Source organism: Geotrypetes seraphini, chromosome 3 (genome assembly GCF_902459505.1).
Source record: "Geotrypetes seraphini chromosome 3, aGeoSer1.1, whole genome shotgun sequence".
Taxonomy (NCBI): domain Eukaryota; kingdom Metazoa; phylum Chordata; class Amphibia; order Gymnophiona; family Dermophiidae; genus Geotrypetes; species Geotrypetes seraphini.
In genome coordinates, this window is record NC_047086.1 from 238,647,337 (window position 1) to 238,670,009 (window position 22,673).

Here is a 22,673-nt window from a genome sequence, read left to right on the forward strand (position 1 = left end):
GACAAATTCACAAAAGACATGCATGCAAATGGGGACGATCATTGACACCTCCCCACCCATGGCACGGATTGCTAGAGAGCGATCCTGGAGCATGCGCAGACCCTGACAGTAGCGACAGGAGAAGCAGCCTCCTGTCACTGCTGTCAGGGCTTCTGCCGGCTTTTTTAATTTTAATCGGGCAGATAGTTTGCGTGTATTACACACGCAAAATAACTGCTCGGTTAAAAAAAATAAAATAAAAAAGCTCCCTCCCCAAAAAGCCTCCTCCCTCCCCAAACCCTTAAAAAATGCCCCCCCCACACCAATACCCTGCCGAACAACAAAAGGCAGGAGGGATGCCAACTCCCTCCTGCCATCTCAAACCCATCCTGGCCAGGCCCGGGCCCACCCCCTCCCCGTACCTTGAAAATCATTGGGAGCAGGAGGGGTGCTCGGTCCCTCCTGCTTCTCCAACCTCCTGCGCAGTAATGACAGCCTTAGGCCACGCCCCGATGCATCATCTGATGCACAGGGAGGGGCCGAAGGCCCTGATTGGCTGAGGCACCTCGGGCTCCTCCCTTGGGAAGGGCCTGGGGTGCCTCAGCCAATCAGGACCTTAGGTCTCTCCCTATGCTTCGGATGATGCATTGAGGCATGGCTTAAGGCCATCATTGCTGCACAGGAGACTGGAGAAGCAGGAAGGACCGAGCACCCCTCCTGCTCCCAACGATTTTCAAGGTACGGGGAGGGGGTGGACCGGGCCAGGCCAGGACGGGTTTGAGATGGCAGGAGGGAGTTGGCATCCTTCCTGTCTTTTGTGGGGCATCGGCGTGTGGGATGCATCGTTGCGGGGGGCATCAGCACAGGGGGGAGGGGGGGCAGTTAAAACCACAGGCTGGCAATGTGTTTTACAAAATCTATAAAAAAGGAAGAATTCATTTTTTATGTATTCTGCAAAAGCGCATTGCCAGCCTGTGGTTTTAAAGGGCAGGAGAGTCAGTAAAAAGTGAAGCGACTGGTCCTCAGCAGTCGCTTCACTTTGGATCAGCAAGTCCAATCGATCTTCCTTCTTCTGTTTAATGAATCACATCCCTGCCTACTTTGCATGCCGTTTCCCCTAATTTGCATGCACGGATCGGAAGTGGATTGCAGGAGAGGTTAGTGAATTGGGTCGGAGGGAAATCGGGTCACAAACCGATCGGTTTGCTTAGTGAATCTAATCCATAGTGGCCGCGGCTTGAGGTATCTGGAAGTGTGCGGACGTCACCATGGTGATGTCATGCGCATGCATGACATCATCATGTTGACATCCGCGCATGCACAAAGGCCCTCAGGATGGGCCCTGAGATGCCAGTGGGAGGTGCCAGCAGAGAAAAGGGCCGGAGAGAAGGCGCCGGTGCTAGCTGATTGCCTATAGGACATGCCTCTCGCCACTGTGAAATCTCAGGAGGCACAAGTATTGGTTATGGTTTAATATATTCAGTTTTTCTTAAGTTTCAAGTTTATTTAAGATTTGATTTGACGACTTATCAAATTTTCCAAGCGGTGTACAATTTTTGTGAAAACTAATTTTGTAGCTCGCTGTTGATATCAACAGCGAGCTACAAAATTAGTTTTCACTAAAATTCACATATAAGAATTCCTACAAGAACTTTTTATATAAGCAAGTTTTTAACAGTTTCTTAAAATCCATGTAGGATGGAGAAGTGAAGAAAGGTCGACAAAAATCAGAATTCCAAATAGCTGCTTGATCTGACAGCTGTGTCCCTATCTTTTGAGTACACCTCAAGTTTTCCTCTGCTCCCTCCCATTATATTGGGTATCTTACCAAAACTGACTCTATGATCATAGCTTACAATACTTGAAACCAAATTTTGGAAAGAAATGGAAAAGTCTTCCATATTTTATTGGGTTTTTTAAAAACTATATATCATTAGCCCTATATTTTCTGCAATTATATCCAGAACGCACATTAATCACTACCCCCACCTCCCGTTTATGAAGCCACGTTAATGTTTTTTATTGCCGGCTGCGGCATAGGAATTCTATGAACATCAGAGCTCTTACCGCCATGGCTGGCAAAAAAAAAAATGCTGTTAACGACCCCAAAAAAGAGCAATACAGCTGTACAGAATGTATATTATTTCAGCCACCAGATTCTCGCAGGCTCTCCATTTTCATGTCCATCTCATGAACAACCAAAGTGGGACAAACTACAATATTTTAAAACATGTAGCCTTCTTTATTTTTAAGTTTTCCAAGACAAGGAAATAACGCTGAGGCATGAACGAATAAAAACAATGTGACAAGAGATCTACAATAACAATTTTTCTTTACAGCTTATTTGGCAAAACTCCCATTTCCTGCACCTTTCAGTTTATTTATAGCAGAGCCGTTCTGCTACAGAATGCCAAGGCATCAGTTCGTAAGAGGAAGAACTTTATCAAAGAGCGCAGGCTGCTTCATGTCAAAGGCTGGAAGTGATGATTAATTCTTACAAAACACAAAAGGCAATTTCTCCGACATTCCTTGTGCCCATCGCATGGCAACGACAAATGCTTTCCAAAGTCAAAAGTGTCTCAAAGTGAAAGAAAAAAAACAAACAAAAAAAACCTCCTTGGGCTTCAGAATTAACAGAGGGCACTGCTCTGGGAGGAATACAACGAGAACAACCCTTACTGCTAAGTGGCCAAGAAAGATTGGGCAACTCATTATCCTGTTTCCCAAACACATGATCATCCTTGACATCCACACAAAAAGATTAGACAAGAAGCATTGTTGGGATGCTTATATCAGGCTAGAGAGTTCAGATATCAACAGCCTGATGCGAGGTGTTAGGCCAGCCTGCTCAGCAAATCAACTCCACTTCAAACCAGCAAGTATTAGACTAGCAGTGCCTGACACACATATACCCCAAAAAGGGTAAGGTTTAAGGGATTGGCTATACCGCCTTTCTATGGTACAACCAAAGTGGTTTACAGTTATTATATGAAGGTAATTTTTCTGTCCCTAGCGTCTTTCCTCCTTTCCACAAGGCACTATGGGCCTTATTCTCTAAACTGCCGCTTAAAACAAATTTCATAGCGCCAACCAATGCTGGAATCAAGCCGTCGGAGGCGTGATTTATATCAAAGGCAGGTGCCGGAAATGTAGGCGTTTAAAACCCTGGCCTGCATTTCCAGTGCCTATCTTTGCCAATGGCACCGTTTAGAGAATCCAGCTGTATGGGCCTGATAGTCAGCCCACAGTAGTAAGTAGCTGGCATGCCTCTTTTTTGAATGTGCAATCTTCTATCCCGCCGAATCCCCATTAATTAGAGTTCTGGGTGGATTGAAAATATTTGATATTGCGTGTGAATCAAAATTTCAATAAACTTGAAACATATTGCTACATAGAATTCTGTATTTTAAACATGTGCACAGAATTATACATGCTATAAAGAATTATATATGCTACAAAAGTTATCAAACTGTGCATATACCATATGTACTCAAATATAAACCTATCCGAATATCAACCGAGGTACCATTTTTGCCCCCCTTTTTAGGGGAAAAATGGTAACTTGAATATAAATTGAGGGTTTATATTCTACCATTCCTCCATTGTGATGCCCTACCACCCTCCCTCCTAGTAGTGTTACCCCTCCAAAGCCGCTGCAAGCCTCTCCCGAACCGACAGACTTTTGCTTCTGCGATCAGGGAATGCCCGCATCCTGCATATGACCCAACCGCACTGGAATGTCAGATAGTGATCCCTCCCTCCCTTCCTTCCTCCCAAGCGAAACCTGTGCCTGCAACCCCGCCACTGGAACGTCATCTACCGTATTATCACGCATATAACGCGCGCGTTATACGTGTTTTTACAAACCGTGCATAACCTTGCGCGGTATACGCGTGAGCGCGTTGTACAAAAAGCAATGTTACTTACCGTAACAGTTGCTATCCAGGGACAGCAGGCAGCTATTCTCACTAGTGGGTGATGTCATCAGACAGAGCCCCGGTACGGACGTCTCACAAGCACGTGTTGCTTGTAGAAACGTAAAAGTTTCTAGACGCCCGCACCGCGCATGCGCCGGTGCCTTCCCGCCCGGAGATCCGGGCGTGTCTCCTCAGTTCAGGTAGCTAGCCTGAGAAGCCAACCCAGGGGAGGTGGGTGGGACGTGAGAATAGCTGCCTGCTGTCCCTGGATAACAACTGTTACGGTAAGTAACATTGCTTTATCCCAGGACAAGCAGGCAGGTATTCTCACTAGTGGGTGACCTCCAAGCTAACCTCAGTGGGATGGAGGGGGAGTTGGCGACTTAAGAGAATAAATTTTTCAATACTGTTTGGCCAAACTGTCCATCCCGTCTGGAGAGAGTATCCAGACAATAATGTGAGGTGAATGTGTGAACCGAGGACCAGGTGGCAGCCTTACAAATTTCCTCGATTGGTGTTGATCTGAGGAATGCTACTGAGGCTGCCATTGCTCTGACCATATGGGCTGTGACCTTACAAGGAAGTGATAATCCAGCCTGGGCATAGCAGAAAGAGATACAAGCCGCCATCCAATTAGAGATGGTGCGCTTTGATACGGGTCTTCCCAACTTATTAGGATCGAAGGAGACAAAAAGTTGAGGAGTGGTTCTGTGTGGCTTGGTGCGATCCAGGTAGAAAGCCAAAGCACGTTTACAGTCTAGAGTGTGAAGGGCCGATTCTCCGTGGTGAGAATGGGGCTTAGGGAAGAATACTGGAAGTACAATGGATTGGTTGAGATGAAATTCGGAGACCACCTTAGGCAGGAATTTCGGGTGAGTGCGGAGGACCACCTTGTCATGATGGAATACTGTGAATGGTGGATCCGCCATCAATGCCTGGAGTTCGCTGACTCTGCGAGCGGACGTAAGGGCTACAAGAAAAAGCACTTTCCAGGTGAGATACTTAAGAGGGGCCCTGTTGAGTGGTTCGAACGGGGGCTTCATGAGACGTGAAAGGACTACATTGAGGTCCCAAACTACTGGGGGTGGTTTGAGAGGAGGGTTAACATGGAAGAGTCCTTCCATAAATCTGGCGACCACCGGATGGGCCGAGATGGGTTTCCCTTGTAGGGGCTGGTGGAACGCCGCAATAGCGCTCAGGTGGACTCGTATGGATGTAGACTTGAGCCCAGATTGAGATAGGTGTAGGAGATAGTCCAGCACGGAGGATAAGGAAGCTCGCTGGGGTTCCTTTGATTTAGAAACACACCATGAGGTGAATCTAGTCCATTTCTGGGAGTAGCATTGTCGAGTGGCGGGCTTCCTGGAAGCTTCCAAGACCTCCCTCACTTCTTGTGAGAATTGGTGAGGGGTTACGTTGAGAGGAACCAAGCTGTCAGGTGGAGAGACTGCAGGTTGGGATGAAGCAGTGATCCTTGATGTTGAGTAAGTAGTGAAGGAAACACTGGAAGTGGTACTGGTTCCCTGCTGCTGAGTTGAAGTAGGAGGGAGAACCAAGGTTGTCTGGGCCACCGAGGAGCTATTAGAATCATGGTAGCCCGTTCGAGTTTCAGCTTGACCAGAGTCTTCTGGATCAGCGGGAATGGTGGGAACGCATATAGAAATCGTTTCCCCCAGTTCAGTAGAAAAGCATCTGCCTCGAGGCGATGAGGGGTGTAGATCCTGGAGCAAAACTGAGGCAGTTTGGAGTTGTGGGGAGCCGCAAAGAGGTCTATCTGAGGCGTCCCCCACTGCGTGAAGATTTGGTGAAGGGGGCTGGAATGGAGAGTCCATTCGTGCGGTTGTAGCAGACGGCTTAGTTTGTCTGCTAAGACGTTGTTCTCCCCCTGAATGTAGACAGCTCTGAGGAAGGCGTTGTGGCGCACCGCCCAGTCCCAGACTCGTAGAGCTTCCTGGCAAAGGAGGGCCGAGCCCGTGCCTCCTTGCTTGTTGATATAATACATGGCGGCCTGATTGTCTGTGCGAATGAGGATCACCATGTCGTGAAGTAGGTGTTGGAAGGCTTGGAGCGCATTGAAGATGGCTCTGAGCTCCAGTAGATTGATTTGATGTAGTCTTTCCGCACTGGTCCAGAATCCTTGGGTGCGGAGACCATCCAGGTGGGCCCCCCATGCATAGTTCGACGAATCGGTTGTGAGGACTTTCTGATGGGGGGGAGAGTGCAACAGCAAACCTCTGGATAGATTCGAAGAGGTCATCCACCAAAGTAGAGACTGCCGAAGAGCAGGTGTGACTACGATGTGTTTGGTTAGTGGATCGGACGTCTGATTCCACTGTGATGCCAGGGTCCACTGGGGGATCCTGAGATGGAGTCTGGCAAAGGGTGTCAAATGTACTGTGGAGGCCATATGGCCCAGGAGCACCATCAGTTGTCTCGCCGGTAGGGTTTGGCGAGTAGACACCGACTGGCAGAGATGGAGAAGGGACTCCATGCGTTGCAGAGGCAGGAATGCTCGGAGTCGAGTGGTGTCCAGGACCGCTCCGATGAAGGGGAGGGACTGGGTGGGTTGTAGATGAGACTTGGAAAAGTTGATCTCGAAGCCCAAACTCTGGAGGAAGTAGGTTGTAGCCAAGACCGCCGAAGTGACCTCTGGGGCTGACGGGGCCTTGATGAGCCAGTCGTCGAGGTATGGGAACACCTGTAGGCCCCTGTCTCGGAGTGCCGCGGCCACTACCACCAGGCACTTTGTGAAGACTCTGGGGGACGAAGAGAGGCCGAATGGTAGCACTCGATACTGTAGGTGCAGATTTCCCACCCGAAATCTGAGGAACTTTCGGGAGGCCGGGTGAATGGGGATGTGAGTGTAGGCCTCCTTGAGATCCAGGGAGCATAACCAGTCGTTCTGCTCGAGGAGGGGGTATAGAGAAGCCAAAGTCAACATGCGAAACTTCTCTTTGGCCAGAAACTTGTTGAGGGCCCGAAGGTCTAAAATGGGTCGCAGGTCGCCCGTTTTCTTCGGGACGAGGAAGTACCGGGAGTAAAACCCTCGGTTCAACTGGTCTGATGGGACCGGCTCGATGGCCCGAAGCTGAAGTAAGGTTTGGACTTCCTGAAGAAGAAGGGCGGTCTGTGTCGAGCTTGAAGGATACTCTCTTGGAGGATGGTCCGGGGGGACCCGGTGGAAGTGAAGAGAGTATCCTTCTCTTATGATGGTAAGGACCCATAGGTCCGTGGTTATGGCCTCCCATCGATGGTAAAAAAGATGGAGGCGGCCCCCTATGGGAGAGGCTGAGGGGTGCAGAACGGTGTCGGTTATGCTCCCCGGAGGGGAGTCAAAAGGGCTGGGGAGCCTTGGGTGCAGCCGGTGGCTGAGGTTTTTGCTGAGACTTCTGGGGAGGTTGTCTCTTCGCAGGTTGTCTCGCAGCGGGCGTTTGTCTTGGCATGTAACGCCGCTGGTAAATCAGGGGTGGCCTGGAAGGTCGAGACTGTTGAGGTTTGGGTTTGGGCCGCAGGATGGATTGAAAAGATTTTTCATGATCCGACAGCTTCTTGGTAACCGTTTCAATAGATTCATCGAACAGGTCAGCTCCCGCACATGGTACGTTGGCGAGTCTGTCCTGGAGGTTGGGGTCCATATCGATTGTACGGAGCCATGCCAGGCGACGCATGGCTACCGCGCTTGCGGCAGCACGTGCCGAGAGTTCGAATGCATCGAAGGAGGATTGCATCAGCTGGAGGCGTAATTGGGAGAGGGAGGCTACCACTTCCTCGAACTCGAATCGAGCTTGGGTGTCTATGAACGGAGTGAACTTGCGGAGCACCGGCAAGAAGAACTCCAGATAGGAAGAGAAAAAGAAATTGTAGTTCAGCACCCGTGATGCCATCATGGAGTTTTGATAGAATTTTCTACCAAATTTGTCCATCGTTCTCCCCTCTCGGCCCGGCGGTACAGAGGCGTAGACCTGAGAGGGATGAGAGCGTTTAAGAGAGGACTCAACCAGTAGGGATTGGTGGGAGAGTTGAGGGCCCTCAAACCCTTTATGGTGCACGATGCGGTATCGAGCATCGAGTTTGCTGGGAATCGCCGGTATGGAGTACGGTGTTTCGAAACACTGCATGAAGGTCTGATCCAGCAATTTATGCAGGGGGAGCCGAAGCGACTCCGTTGGAGGGTTAGGTAAATGCATAGTGTCCAGATACTCTTTGGAGTATCGGGAGCCCGTGTCAAGGGTCACATCCAGATCATCCGCCATTTGTCGGAGGAATGATGAGAAAGACAATTGATCCGCCAGCGTCGGTCTGTGGGACGGGCTGGAGGAGGAAGAGGCCTCCGGATCCATGGACATCGGGGAGTGGCAAGGAGAATTGGTTACGGGTGTCTCCTCGTACTCCGGTCCCTCCGGAGGGGACACCTCCGAGGAGGAGTATCCCATACGTTGCAGTTTTTTCTGCGGTGACACCTCCGAGTGGCGTGAAGAGTGCCAGGATGAGTGTCTTGATCGGTGCCCGTCTCGGTGGCGGGACGGGGATCGGGATCGTCTGTGCATCGCATGGTCTCCCGAGGCCCCCAAGTGGTGGATAGGGCTGGAAGCGGTGGATCGCAACTGGGGTTGCGATGCGGATTCTTGCGATGCTACCCAAGTCTGGTAAGGAGTACGGAAGAACTCTTCCTGACTATGCCCAGGGCTTTGAGTATCGATCGGAGGTCTGGTCCCATGTTGGCGCGGAGGCGTAATGGGCTCTAATGGCGGCATATCGGTAAGCGAGGCTTGCCGCATGGGCATCGCCGCCCTCCCCCGTTCGTCCTCGTCGGTTTTCGAGGTCGAACGGCGTGGAGGAGGGGGAGGGGCGGACCGCCCCTTTGGACCGGTACCGGGAGGTCACCCTGTATGGCAGCGATGAGCCCGGGTCCGATGGTCTGCATGAGCTCAACGAATTGAGCTTCCAGCATGGACCGTAGCGAAGCCGATAAGGAGGGATCCGCACCGAAAGGGGGTCCTCCTGCACGGTCATCGCGCTCCTTCGAGGTCGAGTGCTTCTGCTTAGTAGCTTTCGGCACTTTGATGACCACTGGTGGTACTGTGGAAGGAAGAGGTACCTGAACCGAGGAGACCGGGGCAGGCACCGACGTCGAGCTCGTGGATGTTGTCGGGATGAACGATGCCGGTTTCACCACACTCGATGCAGGAGGGGTCGATACCGGTTTCGCCCGAACCGGGGAGGTATCAGATAAAGTGGAGGCTGAAGGATCCTTAGCTGCGTCCATCTTGAACATCGATTCCCACAATAGGCAACGCCTTTTGAATGAGCGTGCCGTAAGGGTAGAGCAAGGCCTGCACGATTTCGGAATGTGGTCAGGACCCAAACACTGCAAACAGCGCCGGTGAGGGTCCGTGAGTGAAATCGCGCGTTGGCACTTGCTGCACTTTTTAAATCCGGTGATTGGCCGGGACATAGGCCGGAAAATCTCCGCCGCGAGGTCGAAGCCTGTGGGCCTGAGCCATGTGGCTGGCCCGTTCGACCCGCCGGAGGAAATAATCTTTTTTTTTTTTTTTTTTAAACTGAAAAAGAAATGTACTGTTAACTATAATTAAAAGAAAGCGAAAAAACGCGGACAAGGAAGGCAAATTTAACTGAATTCAGCTAGCGCATGATGAAGTTGAACTTCTCAGCTCCGCGGAAAGAAAAGAACTGAGGAGACACGCCCGGATCTCCAGGCGGGAAGGCACCGGCGCATGCGCGGTGCGGGCGTCTAGAAACTTTTAAGTTTCTACAAGCAACACGTGCTTGTGAGACGTCCGTACCAGGGCTCTGTCTGATGACATCACCCACTAGTGAGAATACCTGCCTGCTTGTCCTGGGATAATTTTTTTTACAAAATTTTTTTTACAAATTTTTTTACAAAATTTTTTGGTCGGGTTGGGCCCATGTGCCTCAGGCCCCGCCCCCAGGAGCAACCTAAGGCTCCCGGGCCTATTCTGATTGGCCCAGGCGCCTTAGGCCCCACCAGTAGGCGGAGCTTTGGGACGGATGGGCCAATCCGGCCTCATTCCGTCGTTGGCTGCCTGCCGGACAGGCGGGTTTGGCTCCCGTCTGTCCGGCCAACTACACAAAGGTACGGGGAAGGGGGGTGGGGGTGTCGTGGGGGGTCGGCCAGGGGGGGTCACGGGTCGGCGGGGGGGGCGGTCAGAGGTTCTGGGGGGGGGCGGTCGTTGGGGGGAGGGGGGGTTTGCGTCGAGGGCAGGAGGACCTGGGATCCCTCCTGCCCGTAATGTAGTGCGGGGTGGGGGTAGGGGGTCGCAGTGGCCAGGAGGGGTTGGGCTCCCTCCTGCCCCGATATTGTCGGGGAGTTGGGGAGTCGGCGGGGCAAGAGGGCTTGGGCTCCCTTTTGCCCCGATCGTGTCGGGGGGGAAAGAGGGCTTGAGCTCCCTCTTGCCCCGATCATGTCGGGGGTGCCGCGGTTGGCTGGGGCAAGAGGGCTTGAGCTCCCTCTTGCCCAGATCGTGTCGGGGAGTCGGCGGGGCAAGAGGGCTTGACGTTAGAGAAAGGGCGAATCGCTGGAAGAGGAAGCAGCGCAAGCGCAGGGCTCACGGAAGGGCCGAGACCGCCAAGAGAAAGCAGCAGGACACCGGTAGGAGCTTCTACATGATGGGGGGGGGGTCGGGAGGCTGTGGGGGTGCGAGCGGTCCTTCAGGGTGGCGGTGCGGGTGGGAGTGCGTGCGAGCGGTCCTGCGTTGGGGTGAATCGGACGTCGGGGGGTGGGGCATCAGGTTTTCAGGGTGGGGACAGGACTTCAAGGGGGAGAGGAGAGTCGGGGCGGGCGAAAGGAGAGTCGTGATGGCCAGAGGAGAGTTGGGGCGGGCGAAAGGAGAGTCGGGCAGCATGCGCGGTATACGGGTGTGCGCGGTATATAAAAATTTCTGTACATAAATTTGTGTTTTCCGCGCGCTATACCCGTGTGCGCGTTTTACACAGGTGCGCGTTATCTACGTGAAAATACGGTAATGCTCCTTCCCGGCCTCCCAAGCAAGAGTAACGCCTGCACCACCACTCATGCCCCAACCCCCACCAGAACGTTAGTTAATGCTTCCTCCTTCATTCCCAAGCAAGAGTAATGCCCGCCCGCCTCCCCTTCCTCAAATCCCCACCAGAACATCAGCTACTGCTCTCTCCCAAGCCAGAGGAACACCCATACTCATACTTGCACCCCTATCTGCGCACTACCGGAACGTCAGCTAGCACTCCTTCTCTCCCTAGCAAGTGAGGTTGACATCCCCCCAGGCCTACTGCGATCTTCTGGAGGTCTAGCGGCACATTGGGGCAGGAGCAATTCCCACTTGCTCCTGCCCATTCTTCGTCCGCAACAAAAATGGCCGCTGGGACTTCCAGCAGCAATCTTGCGAGGCTGCTGGGAGCTGTGCTGCTTGTTTGCAACCTCTTAACTACTTGATTTTTTTGTGACTTTTATGTTTTTATATTTAAGACAGCCAAGGACCCTATAAGACCCTTGAGGAAGGCATTTTTATTATGCTGAAACACGATCCGTGTTGGGTCATTTTTTATTGTACACATTATTTGGGTCACTTGTGACTGTATACACCCTTTGTGGATTGTTTTTAGATTATTGCTTTTAAGTTATTTGGACACTTATTAAACTACAGACTGGTACATCCGATCTTCTAGTCCACAATCTTTTTGTTGTTTTAAATACAGGCCTGGAACATAGGAAAATATCACACCCACCCACCCACACCCCAAGTGAGGAAATGAATACGTCAATTATTTCTATACTTACTACTTTTAGAACTTTCTCTTCCATTTCTGCCACTGTGCATTCCTGAAAAGATGAACAAAAATTCAGTATTGGCAACAAAGTGAGATGAAACAAGAGAAAGTTCACTTTCATATTTAGAGATATCGCCTAAGAAAATCAATTGGAATATGTAAAACCCAATGTTGTCTAGGATGGAAAAGGGTCATCTACTTTGGACAGTCACTAGTTGCAGAATATTTTACCAAGTGTTTGCTGAATGTGGAGGCTGCAGGAAAAATATATGTATTTGGCAACATATGTACAAAGGGAACGGTGATCTTACAAAGAAATAAAAGCGCAGCTTCACAATGCCAATCTTACAGTCAGCCAAACATGATGGGGATGATAATCAAGACTCGCAACTATTGCTAATAATATTCAATTTCACAGTCACAATGTCGTCCCCCCTCCTAGTCACAATGTCTTCCCCTCCCCCCTGAGCTGCGCAGCACGCTCACTCATAGAACAACAAAGTGATCTACAACACTGGAGGTGCTGAACTTCACTTGTCTTGCCATTTGCGGGACACAGACCGTAGAAGTTTCTCTGGCTTTAGCCTTAGTTCCCACTACTCTTACCTAACAAAGCATCTCAACAGCCATGTTGTGTTTCCATCCTCTTTTTATTTAAGCCTCTCATGTGTTTATCCCACACATTTTTTTTATTTACTCGCTGTTATGGATGTACCGGATAGATCTATCTATCTATTTAATAAGAGTGGCTTAGTAGTTAGAGCAGCTACCTCAGCACACTGAGGTTGTGAGTTCAATTCTCACTGCAGCTCCTTGTGACTAGAGAGTTGCGCGGGGACAGAAATCCCACCCATCCCTGCCCGTCCCCGCCAGGTTCCTCTCCATCCCCACCCGTCCCCACCCGGATCCTCTCCGTCCCCACACGTCCCCGTCAGGATCCTCTCCGTCTCCACCCATCCCCGCAGGGAATTACCTCCATCCCCACCCGTCCCCATAAAAAGCAGCAATTACTTCTGACAGGATCACCAATTCCACAGTTTCTTTTGTATTTCCGCTGCTGTTTTCCTTCTGGAATCTCTTTGGTGGAACCCTTTTTTTGTTTTCTGTTCAGGTAATTAACTTATAAACCCCCTCTTTTACTAAGGCTGACATGTCCATTATATTATATTATATGGACGAACCCTGATTCCAAAGCCTTCCATCCCTGTGGGAGTCCCGTTGGTTAGAGGGGGGGGGGTCCTTGTGGGCCAGAGGGGGGTCCCCGTGGGCGTCCCGTGGGCCCCGCAGGATTCCCGCGATCCCCATTCCCGTGCAGACCTCTACTTGTGACTCTGGGCAAGTCACTTAATACTTCATTGACCCAGCTAAACCACTTTGATTATGTAAAGCACACAGAAAAAGCTGTATAACAAGACCCATCCCCTTTACCCTAATAAAATATACAACATACAGTATATGTTCACAGTAATTGGAAAAAAGAGATTTTGTTATCTATCTTTGTTGTTTAATAATATAGGGGTCCTTTTACCAAGATAAACATCAAACGACACTTTGCATATCTGACCATCAGAACGTGCTGCACACTTACATTTTCTATCATGCAAAAGTGACGTCAATGTGATGTCATTGTTTGCACTAACCATGAAAATGGTGTTTGCAGCAGAAGATAGAATTGTTATCAAGCTTTTGCAACAAACTAAACATTGTAGTGCGAAACGACATAGCAGAATTTTCAATAATAATTTTAGTTATTGGGGAGCTTAAAAAAAAGCTTTTGAAAACGATTGATGAAACTGGTGTAACAGAATGTCAGAAGAGTCGTAACTGCAAGGGAAGAACTTGATCAATTCATGATTGACACTGCAACAAGACAGTGATGTACATTTCATTTGCACTTGTATACTGCTTGGGAAGGGCATTCTGAACAAATTGTGTGACTGATATTAACCTTATCAGAAAGCACTGTCCCAAAGTGAATTTTAGCTTCTGACGACCCAAGTCAATCCATTCCTGTTTCTACTGGATTGGAGGAATATCCCCATCTGAGATATTAGGAGAATCTCCAGTTGAAATGTTTGGGCGACAGACCTGGAGTCTTCGGCTTACTATGAATGTTCTGCTGGAGAACAGCAGACACAATTCATCATCGCCTAGAGGCAGCTAAGGATAAACAGGGCTACTATTAAAACAGAAGGGTCAAGGAAAGACCAGTCCTGAAAACCAGACAGCCTGGATCAAAACTGAAGACAACACTGACTGGAGAAAGGCTACCAAATTCCAACATCACTCGTTCTTGGTCAAAATAGAGGATGGATCAGAGAGGAGAACATCATCCAGGCATACTCAACAGTCATGAGTCCCCCAATTGTGGTGAAAGATCTAGATTATGTTACTGGGGTAAGGGTAGCTTCAGTTACCACTGAAAAGTCACCACATAACAAGACACCCAGAAGTGCCAAGCTCCCTAATACCTGGGTTATAGTCAGCTGTGAAACTATCACAGATCATGGTACCCACCAGAACATGTTTTGACTGAATCAGAGGACAACTGACCCAAAATACAGAAAACTGTTAAAGAGAGGGAGATGGTGGGTCATGCTGACTGTTGTGTAAGTCTCTATGACCTCTCTAGGAAGTACAGCATATGCACCTGGGTAGAATATCTTAACTTCTTGTCGTTTCTATGAGTTATAATAAAGCAAGGAGTTCAGACTGTTTAACTGGCCTGAGCATGTTTAAATATTTACACGCACACATAATGGGAGCAATGAGGGCATGAGCTTTCAAAGTCCTCAGTCAGATGCATTTGATAATGTGGGCTCTGGTCCTCGAAATCTCATGCCTCAGTAAAGCAGAGTGTCTATAAACTTCCACCTGCCTTAGACTATCATGTCAAGAGAGGACTGTGGTGTTTGGTGTACTTTCCAGCTTTAGCTCGCTTTAAAGCCTTTGTTTGTTCCTTTACCAACTTCATTGTCCAACACTGTGCATAAACTGAGGAGGTGAATATTGAGACACTGTCACATGCTGCGTAATTATTTGAATGACTGCAAGCTTTTTTATCTTATCAACTGCCTGAGCTCAATTAGTCACAGAAACCATTAGCGACTGGCTGAGTATTTAACCTTGCCCTCCACTTTGCACATGCACTTGGAAATTATCATGTGACTAAAGTAAAGCGATCAACATAAAATTCCAAGACAGCTGGCCTCAGTTCTCGGTACCTTTATTTAGTAATGCTTCATCTTTGGAAAGCTACTATTGGGACTCTTTTACTCAAGTGCATTAAGCATTTGAAAAGGAAATTAGATCCAAACTGATGCCAGAACTCAATTGCTGACAAACTCTAAGCCCACCCCCCCACCCCTGAGGAGCAAGGCCTAGCCCAGCCTGCCATGACCCAGACCACATCGGGTGTGCAGCTCACCCTGCCATTCTGTTAATGATTGGCTCTGGACAAGCTTGTCACCCTAATTAACTTATCATCACTATTAATACTAATGATTAAATATTTGCATTTAATATAGAGTACAAATAATTTGAAGGTCAAAATCTCTTGATGAATTTGTTTTAACTCTAGACTAGTGTTCTTCAATGCAAGATCGGGGGGAGGGGGCTTGTGATGGCCCCCAGAGACCCCAGGCTTGTGATGGCCCCCGGAGACTTTGGGCTTCTTTTACTAAGGTGCATTAGTGTTTTTAGCACACGCAGGAAATTACACCACGTGCTACGCTTCTAGAACTAACGCCAGCTCAATGATGGCGTTAAGGTCTAGCGTGCAGGGCAATGTAGCGCGTGCTATTCTGCACGATAAAGCCCTAGCGCACCTTAGTAAAAGGAGCCCTTTGTCTTTCTGGGTTTCCCCCCCCCCTCCGCTACTCTCTCTACCCAGGCACTGATCAGAAAGTGGATGGAAGGGAAGAGCTGCATGCTGGAAGGACAACACATTTCTCAAGAGATAAAGAGAATTTATTTGGAAATGCTCAGTTTTAAGGATACCCCCAAATGAAGTTGGAAAGTGGGCCGGTGGGAATGGATCTCATTGACATACATTGGTCAGCAGTGTCATGGCCCTGCATTGGAAGATATCTAGCAGCTCTCCTTCAGCTCATTAGAATCCAAAGTGGTCCCAACTTAAAAATTAATAAAGACCACTATTCTAGACATTTGTTAACTTTTTAATAATAACTTTCAAAGCTAGGTAGATTGGTAATGTGTTTACGTCGAAACATATTACACCTGTCCTTTGGGACTTGCATTGCTTGCCAATACAAGCGTGTATCGATTTTAAGGTGTTGAATAAATAACAGTCCACCTGTTTTGGTGACCTTGTTTTAATAATATTATTCTTCACACTCTTTGCGGTCTGAGGAAGAGTTGCTGTTGGAAGTAAAATCATTCAAAGTTGTGAAATTTCTGATTAATCGGCGCTCAATGTTCTCGATTCAGGGTGTTTGCTTGTGGAATGACCTCCCAGTAGCAGTTAGATCCCTGCCTGGGGTTCTGAAGTTCAGAAAACAATTGAATACAATTCTTTTTGAGTGTTTTTATTAGTGGGTCTTCTGATTTAATTTGTCTTTTCTTTAACATGTTAGTCGTAGTTATTGTGATTTTATTGTCCAAGTTTCCAAGTTTATTCTATATTTGATGTATCAACCATCAACAGGTATCTGGTCGGTTTACAATACTAAAACAGAGATACAATTTATAAAAGGGGTAATCATTTTAGTATGGAGTTCTTATGCTTTCAAGTGGACTTCTTGGGTCACCAGGCCGCCCAGTGGTATAAATTGCTGACTTGATTTATTAAAAAGAAACTAAACACTGGTCTGAGAGACATTTGGAGTACTGAGATTAAGCACCAAATTACTGTGTCTCAATGGCCACGAATTTGGACTTGGAGGATGAGATGTACAGTGTCGGCATCTATGAGACAAACTTGGTTTTTTCTGTTACATAGAGCATTATGGACCCCTGTTGGATTACAAAAATTAGATAGCTCTAAGTCTAATAAATGTTGGCACTGTCATCTCGAAGCAGGGACTTTAGATCATTTATTATTCTATTGTCCATTTATTATGAATTTCTGGAAATCAATTTGGGACCAAATTAATTGTTTATTAGACAACCCAGTGGCATTATCATATGATACTGTGCTATTTGGTATGGCAATGAGAGCAAAAAGTCAGATTTCTACAAATAATAACAAATTATTACTTATAATGACTGGGGTTGCCATTGAACAAATTACATATAATTGGAAAAATTGGAGTAGATTAAATTATAATTTCTGGTGGAATTCCTTATGTCATGTTTATAAAATGGAAAGATTTATTGCAATACAGCGCGGTTTTTTCAGGAAATTTCAGGATGTGTGGAAGCCATTTACAAAGTATTGTACCGATTAGATGACATTTTATTTTTTTTTCCCCTTAAATTTACAAGTTTGATTGTGAGGGGGGGAGGGTAAATTTATTGTTACATATTGTATAAGGTATTGATTATATGATAAGAAAGGATGGGGTGGGAGATAAGAGCATATTATTTGTACCATTGATGATTACTAAGTGTTATATTTATTGTTAATTTGTTTGGATATATTGTTACACTTATTGTAAATTTGAAAATGAATAAAGAATTAAAATTAAAAAAAAAGGTGTAATTTTAAATTAACATAAGTGATTGATGAGACATAGACAGATTTGGTACGAGAGGTACTGGGGTAGGGGAAAAATAACATTTCATTGAAGTAAAAATAACATTTAAGAGGAAGGTAAGTGGGGGAGGGGGGAAAAATACTGCGTGCAGAACTGATGGATGTAGCGGGTTATAAATTTTTTAAATATATAAACTAACATTTTATGATTTTAACAATGTTGCACTGTCTTTTAAGGTGACAACAGAATGCCTACACTATTTCGGGGAATCATGCTCAAACTTCCTTGCCTGCTTGAATCAGTATCCAGGGGTCAAGCTATTATTTCGCAAGTTAAAAGCAACACTGCCATCTTCAGCACCTGTCAAAAGATTATTCTTAAAGGTTTCTTTAATTTCACTGTCAAGAAGGAACCACTTAAATGATAAAAATGATTAAGAAGAGTTGTTGCTGCAAACAAATTCATAACAAGTAACACTGTTATTATTAAGGAATGTCATAGATTCCTGGACGATGAAGTCTAACATGTTGAAAAAGAAAAAGACCACCATCATAAATTAATAAAATTTGTTGAAAACTTCAATTTTCTGTTTAGTGTTGATTGTCACAATGGTACAAAGAGCGTTCAATAATTTATCTACCTCAGTAGGAAAGAAAAAAGTTTTGTTTTATTTTTAAATATAGTTCCGATAGCTCCATACACTTTATCCACTTTTTCTGCAATGACTAACTCCTTTGAAAAGAATTCTTCTGTTTGACCTAGAAACCAGGACATCACAGCTTCCTTGACATTTTCATCACTTGAAAACCGCTGTCGATGAAGAGATTTCTTCAAAACTTGGAACAGAAAATAATCCGAGGGAACCAGATCAGGATTTTACAGTGGATCGTTCAGCTGCTAAAACCCACATTCTCGGATGGAAGTCTGTGATTGTTGTGACATGTGCGATGTGAAGAAGCAGCTCGCCAGCTGTTAGTTTTCCTCATCTTTTCTCCTTGATTGATGCCCACAAAGCGATCATTGTGTTGTCATAACTATCTCTGGTTATGGTTGTCTTGTGGCATGAACTCCAGAAGCAAAAGTACTTCATCATCCCAAAAGACAGTTGCCATTACTTTGCTTGCAGATTTTTCTGCCTTGAACTTTTTTGGGGTGGGGGATGACTTGTGCTTCCACTGCATTGACTCCATTTTGGACTCAGGATCTCTGTGATAGACCCAAGTCTCATCTCCAGTCACCAAACGATGAAAAAAATTCACTTGGTCTTCACGGAGCATCTCCAAGTTCTCCTGACAGCATTGGAGCCTTGTGGTCTTCTGACATGGCGTCAGCATTCTTGGAACCCATCTTGTACTATCCTTGGACATGCCCAACTTTTCATGAATTATTTTCCAAACTGTATCTGCCGAGATGCCCATTTCTTCAGCTATTTGGGAAATCTTAATTAGTCTGTCTGACAAAACTAAATCCTCAACTTTCTTGCACATATTCAGGTAGATAAATTATTAAACGCCCCTCGTATTTAGTATTTTAAATACTTTTTCTCACTTAAGGCTCCTTTTACAAAGGTGCGTTAGGGCCTTAATGCGCGGAATAGCGTGCGCTAAATTGCCGTGCGTGCTAGACCTTAACGCCAGCACTGAGCTGGCATTAGTTCTAGAAGCACAGCGCAGGTTTAGTGCGCACTAAAATCCTGCGTGCGCTAAAAACGCTAGCGCACCTTAGTGAGCTGGATAACTCTAGTTAGATACAAGCACATGCTGCTCACTTAGCATTTATAGTACTTGTGTTTTAAATATGGTACTTCATCAAAAAAGTATTATTCTTGTATTTTAAATACTTTAGAAGGGGAATATTTGTACTTGTAGTTTAAATACTTTAAAAAAGTATTTTGCCCAACATTGGCTATACATCATTCCAGGAATGCCCACAATGCAAGCATACACAACCCAGGTGCCGATACAATATGCATTTTGTGCAAAAGATACCGATTCTGCTGCATGTGGACAATTTGCAAATGATTTGGTTGCTGCAATGGGTGCAAACATTTTGAGGCATGCATCGAGAAACTGTGCACTAGGCTTCAGTGTAAGTCTGTAATAGAGAATGACACAGGGATAAATTTTTCCCTGTCCCCACAGGAACTTATTTTCCTGTCCCTTCCTGGAGAGTTATTTTCTTGTCCCTGCCCCATTCCTGGAAGATCTGTCCTCATCTGCACAAGCCTCAAACATTTAAAAATCATAAGTGTTTGAGGATTGTGTGGTTAAGGCAGAGATTACAGGAATGGGACAGGGGAAAAAATTAATGGGGACAGGACGGGGGAAATTGAGTTCCCGCAGGGACAGGGACAAATTTGTCCCCGTGTCATTCTCTAGTCTGTAATATACAGCTGATTTATTTATTCAGTTTTCTATACCGTTCTCCCAGGGGAGCTCAGAACGGTTTACATGAATTTATTCAGGATCTCAAGCATTTCTCCGTGTCTGTCCCGGCCAACCAGAATTCATCAAAAAGCTACTGATCCCTCATACCACTCATCGTGCTCTATGTTCCTCAAATCAAAATCTGTTGTCTATCCCCTCATTAAGATATATTAATACTAGGCGAACCAGTATTTTTTCCGTTACGGCACCTACAATTTGGAATTCGGCCCCTAGCCACTTAAGAGAAATTACGTCCCTTGATAAATTTAAAGGTAGTTTAAAAGTATTTCTTTTTAAAGATGCGTTCAATTTATGATCGTACTTTTAAGGACGTGTTAAGGAAGTTTTTATATTTTCATTAACTTTGATTATTTTTTTTTTGGGGGGGGGGGCTGATGTGCCTGCTTCCCCTCCCTCTTGTTTTTTTCCCCTTCCCATTCTTTTCTATCTAAATATTGTAGTTTTGCCCAGTTACCTTTCGTACCAGTAAGTCATCGTTTGTCTGCGTGTATTCCTGTTGTTGTATTAAAATTTGTTTTTAGTGCATTTTTTTAATAATACTTTTTAAAACTGCTTTGATATTTGATATGGCGGTACATCAAGTTTTTAATAAATCTAAACCTGAAACCTCACAATCTATGTAATGTACCTGGGGTAAGGGGGGAACTAAGTGACTGGCTCAGAGTCACAAGGAGCAGCATGGGTTTGACCCACAATCTCAGGGTGCCGAGGCTGTAGCTTTAATCACTGCGCCACACTCTCCACAGTCAAATTATATTTCCTCAGTGCCTTTTCTGTACTTGGCTATGGGAAAACGTCTGTGGTTAGAAGCAGCTGTGAAGGAATGTTCAGTTTCCCGTCCACTGGCAAAAGACAATCGAAAAGAACACTGTGATACTTCATCATAGGTTTAGACTGGGAATTCACTTAAATTCTCAGAAGATGATTGCTTTCTTACCTTTTCTTCTGCTTTGCAACTCTAAAGGTGCAGCCGCATATTAAGCTGGGGCACTTTCTGCTCCAACACTAATGCAACCTGAATTTTAATGGCAGATAATATTTAGAAAGATGCCCAATTCCCATCCCCGCTCCAGTGAAGCACACAGCGGCCTTCAATTGGGGGAGAGTGTGGCAAAGTGTTTGAAGCACCCTGGGGTTGTGGGTTCAAACCCACACTGCTCCTTGTGACTCTGGGCAAGTCACTTAATCCCTCCATTGCCCCAGGTACATTACATAGATTGGCAAGTCCACCAGGACAGACAGGGAAAAATGCTTGAGGACCTGAATAAAATTCATGTAAACCATTCTGAGCTCCTCTGGGAGAACAGTACAGAAAACTGAATAAATAAATTGGCACAATTTTATATTTTTGGTACTTGTGAGAAGGTAAAGAAAACACACAGACCTGCTGAACTGTAGTTGTCAAATCCAAGCATAGCTGAATGATTTTGTTCTTTGTGGCTGAGAAGTCGGTGATCCCTGTAAATGGTGCCCTGTAAAGCCAAAAGAAAATCCTCTTTGAACAAGAAGATACTATTGGTAGACAGAGTGCATTGGTTTTATGCAGTATAATGTCTGAATCAAAGCTTGGCTCCTTATAAACTGTTTCCTGCCACAGAGCACAAGAAATACCTTGTATGCAGAATAACCTTGGAAAGAGCAGAGGACCGAGTTTCAAGTTTATTTAATTCTTGACATACAGCTCATAAAAAAAAGTCTGAGCGGTTTACGGTAAAATCAAAAGCTCTTTCGCCGTCAGAGTTACAAATATATTGGATAACAGTCAACCGTATTTTTTTGCTCTATTAGACATACCTGACCATAAGACGCACCCTAGATTCAGAAGAAGAAAACAAGAAAAAAAACCCATCCTGAACCAAATTCTCCCTGCCAGGTTCTGCACCCAACTCCACACTCCTTGCCAAGCTCTGCACCCTGTCCCCCTCTGGTGGTCTAGTGGTAGGCCGAGACAGGGCAGGCAGGGACAGGGCATAGGGCAGGCAGGCCTAGTGGCTGGCAGGCAGGTAGGGACAGGGGACAGGGTGGGCGGGTAGGTAGGCAGGCCCTGACCCTCTTCCTCCTCCCCCCGGCGCATTCCTTCGCTGGATGTGGCTGCCTCCTCTTATGTTCTCTTGCGGCACACCAGGTTGCCTGCCTGGTCCCATGCCACTTCCTGCAAGAACTGAGTTCTCATGAGAAGTGGCGCGGGACCAGGCAGGCAGCCTAGTGCACTGCTATGCCACAAGAGAACAGAAGAGGAGGCAGCCGCATCAGCCATCAGTTCTTGGGAGAAGCGGCGGGGACCAGGCAGCCAGCCAGCCTTGTGCGCCGCTCTCAGGGAGGGAGGGCAGCGTGTCCAGTGAGGGAGGACGGCAGCATTAATATAAGGTAATGGGGGGGGGGGGCGCTTTGTGTATTCGCTCCATAAGACGCACCCTTATATCAAACCACTTTTTTTGGGAAAAAGTGTATCTAATGGAGTGAAAAATACGGTAACCACTAGTCTAAAAACAACCAGGTTTACAAAATGGTTTCTAACATATTCCTACCGAAAGTAACAGAAAATTTATTTTGTAGCTCTTCGGGTTCAATAATTATGGTTACTCTAAATCAGGCTTGTCCAACTTTTTTCTCTTGGAGGCCATATTTTATATTTTGTAACATTTGGAAGGCCAAAATACACACTGTCATATTTTGCTTCATGTTTCATCAAATAGTGGCAAAATACAACTTCCCCTCTTCAGCTTTCACCCAGTCTTGCTCTCACTCATGTTATATTCCCCCCAGCCTTCCCACAGCTTCTTTTCCCTCACCTGGCTGCAGCTGCAGAAGAAACAGCGGGTTTCCTGCTTCCTCACCACGATGGCTGTCTGCAAGCTTGAGCTACATAGTGCTGGATGTTCAGATTG

General features: G+C 46.6%; 1 protein-coding gene across 2 annotated transcripts in view; it reads right to left on the reverse strand.

The window, feature by feature from the left end:
* Window positions 1–22,673, reverse strand: part of CNKSR3 (CNKSR family member 3) — a 595,138-nt gene that overhangs the window by 385,144 nt on the left and 187,321 nt on the right. For both annotated transcript variants that reach the window (XM_033936404.1, XM_033936401.1), the window contains exons 4-5: window positions 21,170–21,257; window positions 11,692–11,733 (exon numbers count right to left, since the gene is read on the reverse strand). In XM_033936404.1, the coding sequence (XP_033792295.1) occupies window positions 11,692–11,733; window positions 21,170–21,257 (130 nt within the window). The remainder of the gene's footprint in view (window positions 1–11,691; window positions 11,734–21,169; window positions 21,258–22,673) is intronic.